Source organism: Clinocottus analis, unplaced genomic scaffold (genome assembly GCF_023055335.1).
Source record: "Clinocottus analis isolate CAN_PGR_092001 unplaced genomic scaffold, fCliAna1.0.p SCAF_22, whole genome shotgun sequence".
NCBI classification, from domain to species: domain Eukaryota; kingdom Metazoa; phylum Chordata; class Actinopteri; order Perciformes; family Cottidae; genus Clinocottus; species Clinocottus analis.
Genome location: NW_027175954.1, coordinates 938,608 through 940,967, shown reverse-complemented (window position 1 = coordinate 940,967; position 2,360 = coordinate 938,608). Strand labels below are relative to the sequence as shown.

At 46.9% G+C, this 2,360-nt stretch overlaps 1 protein-coding gene across 1 annotated transcript; it reads left to right on the top strand.

Annotated features, from left to right (window-relative positions):
- The first annotated feature begins 848 nt into the window (after window positions 1-848).
- On the top strand, window positions 849-2,024 carry LOC137793315 (treponemal membrane protein B-like). Its single transcript, XM_068589407.1, has 2 exons — window positions 849-1,239; window positions 1,933-2,024. Exons 1-2 carry the CDS (start codon window positions 849-851, stop codon window positions 2,022-2,024), a joined length of 483 nt encoding a protein of 160 aa, XP_068445508.1.
- The last annotated feature ends 336 nt before the right edge of the window (window positions 2,025-2,360 follow it).

The window sequence follows — 2,360 nt, the reverse complement described above, 5'->3', positions numbered from 1 at the left end:
ATGAGCAAATGTTGAATTTCAGCTCTCAGATACAAATTACGCTTTCTCCTCCCCTAGAAGTGTGTGTGCGTGTGTGTGTGTGTGTGTGTGTGTGTGTGTGTGTGTGTGTGTGTGTGTGTGCAGCAGCCGCGGGACATGCCAGTAAAACACAATCTAATTTCCTGCTCGTCTCCCGGCTGCCTGTCAAGGCCACGATATGTTGGAGGTCAGTTTACGGCACTTAATCAATCCTTCCTTATTAGCATGTGTGTAGTAAACTCTTTACATGAATGATCGCACGTTTGCACAACGGTAATGTAAATACACACACGCCTAAACCACAAATACACTGTCAAATTAGAAACTGAGGACGGAAACCAACCGCTCAAAAGATCCCCCTCTCGTTACAGTTTCCATTTTTTTCTGCCTCCTGTTTTCCCCTCTCTTCCCTTCTCTTGTCCTTCAAGGCTAAATTCAAGGTACCTCTGAATCCTCCTTCAACACGGGGCCGTACGTGAGGTTGGCCATAAATCCTCTTCTGTCTCTCTCTCTCTCTCTCTCTCTCTCTTAGTTTTCCTCACACGCAGATAGATCGATGATCTTATTTGTATACACTCTATGCTGACAAATTGGGCTTTTATCTGCACTGTGTTGAAAATGATAACACAGGCGTGTGGGGCGTAAAATAAACTAAAACTGAATGATTCATATTTCTTTCCTTTTGTTTTTGGTCGTTCTTGTTCCTGTGTTGCCTTTGTGTGGTTTCCATCGAATGCTTGCATCACCGTGCAATACGAATTACACGCATACCATAACATTGAATAAGAGTAGATCTGTTGTTCGTGGTTATTCCACTAGTACAAAAGAAAATGGCAAATTCGGAGTTGGATAGTTTGCTAGTTTGTCTATCGCCAGAGCGGTCGGGAGTGAGGCGGAGCGCCGCCGCTGGAAACAAGCCCGCTAGAAGCAAGTACGCTAGCAACAAGTCCGCTAGCAGCAAGTACGCTATAAGCAAGCCCGCTAGAAGCAAGTACGCTAGAAGCAAGTACGCTAGCAACAAGCCCGCTAGCAGCAAGTACGCTAGAAGCAAGTACGCTAGAAGCAAGTACGCTAGCAACAAGTCCGCAAGCGACAAGTACGCTAGAAGCAAGTACGCTAGTAACAAGCCTGCTAGTAAAAAGCCCGCTAGCAAACCGGCTAGCAGCAAGCCCGCTAGCAACAAGTCCGCTAGCAGCAAGCCCGCTAGCAACAATTCAGCTAGTAACAAGTCTGCTAGTAACAAGCCTGCTAGCTAACTTAGCGTCCACCATGCTTCCATGTTACACTCGTGACAGAAAATGCTGGTTTCCACGCTTCTTTGATCGAACTTTCAAAGTTTCATTAATCAAGTTTGCAGGTGTCCTGTCGGGTGTCCTGTGTCACGGCAGCAGCACAGACAAGCATGGCGTCCACCCTCCTTACTCTTTCAGAAGAAAATCAAAGATCTACTATCTTAAATTTCAAGAATGCAAAGCCCATCCACACTCCATTCCACATCGGTGGCGCTGCCGTAACGTTGTTTGCCTGGTGTTCAAAGCCTTTTGGCTGTTCCTTTAAAAACCTCTCTTCAAAAACGGCATCCATTTTGTCCAAGTGTGCCGTCTACTTTATCACGGCACACTTAATAGGTGAAAACCATACGCTCCAAAACGGTAAACATCCAGTAGCGTGTCTCTAATGTCCACCAATTTATGCCCTAAAACCTGTGAACCTATGAAGCCTAACTCATTGAAATGGATGGGCAAGCATGGATAACCTGCTTATTTTTAATCTCTCAGAGGGAGCTGACGGGCTCTAACGTTCACGCTTACCTGACGGAGAGGATTTCAAAAATGACTCCATGTCTTCACGTCCGCCGGAGCAGATGAAACGCCATCGTCTCAGTCGTCAAACGCTCGCCCTCGATAAACACAGGGTACCTTCGCCATACTGACGGGGATGGCTTCCTAAAGGGAGCTGACAACAAGCTGAAGTCCAACGCAGACTGCAGCGAGGCCGCAAAGTGACAGCCTCGCACTCTCGGTCCGAGGCGTTCCTTCTGCACCCGCCGGTCCCATGTGAGCAACAACAACTCCACATTTATAGAGCTGAATGGGTCGAACAGCTTACCTGAAAAAGGAACAAAAGCGTCGGCGTATGAATGAAGTCACGACTGTTTGCTTTTCCCGGCTCCTCAAATGGTGAAATGAGTTCCCCATTGACATCAGGACAGCAGAAAGTGTCTACGTCTTCCGTCGCAAACTAAAAAACACATTTGTTTTTTTTCGAGTACGCCTTGAATAGGGAAGGTAGCGCAGTCGCAGCACTTTAGCAGCACTTAAACGTCTCTTACTGATAGCACT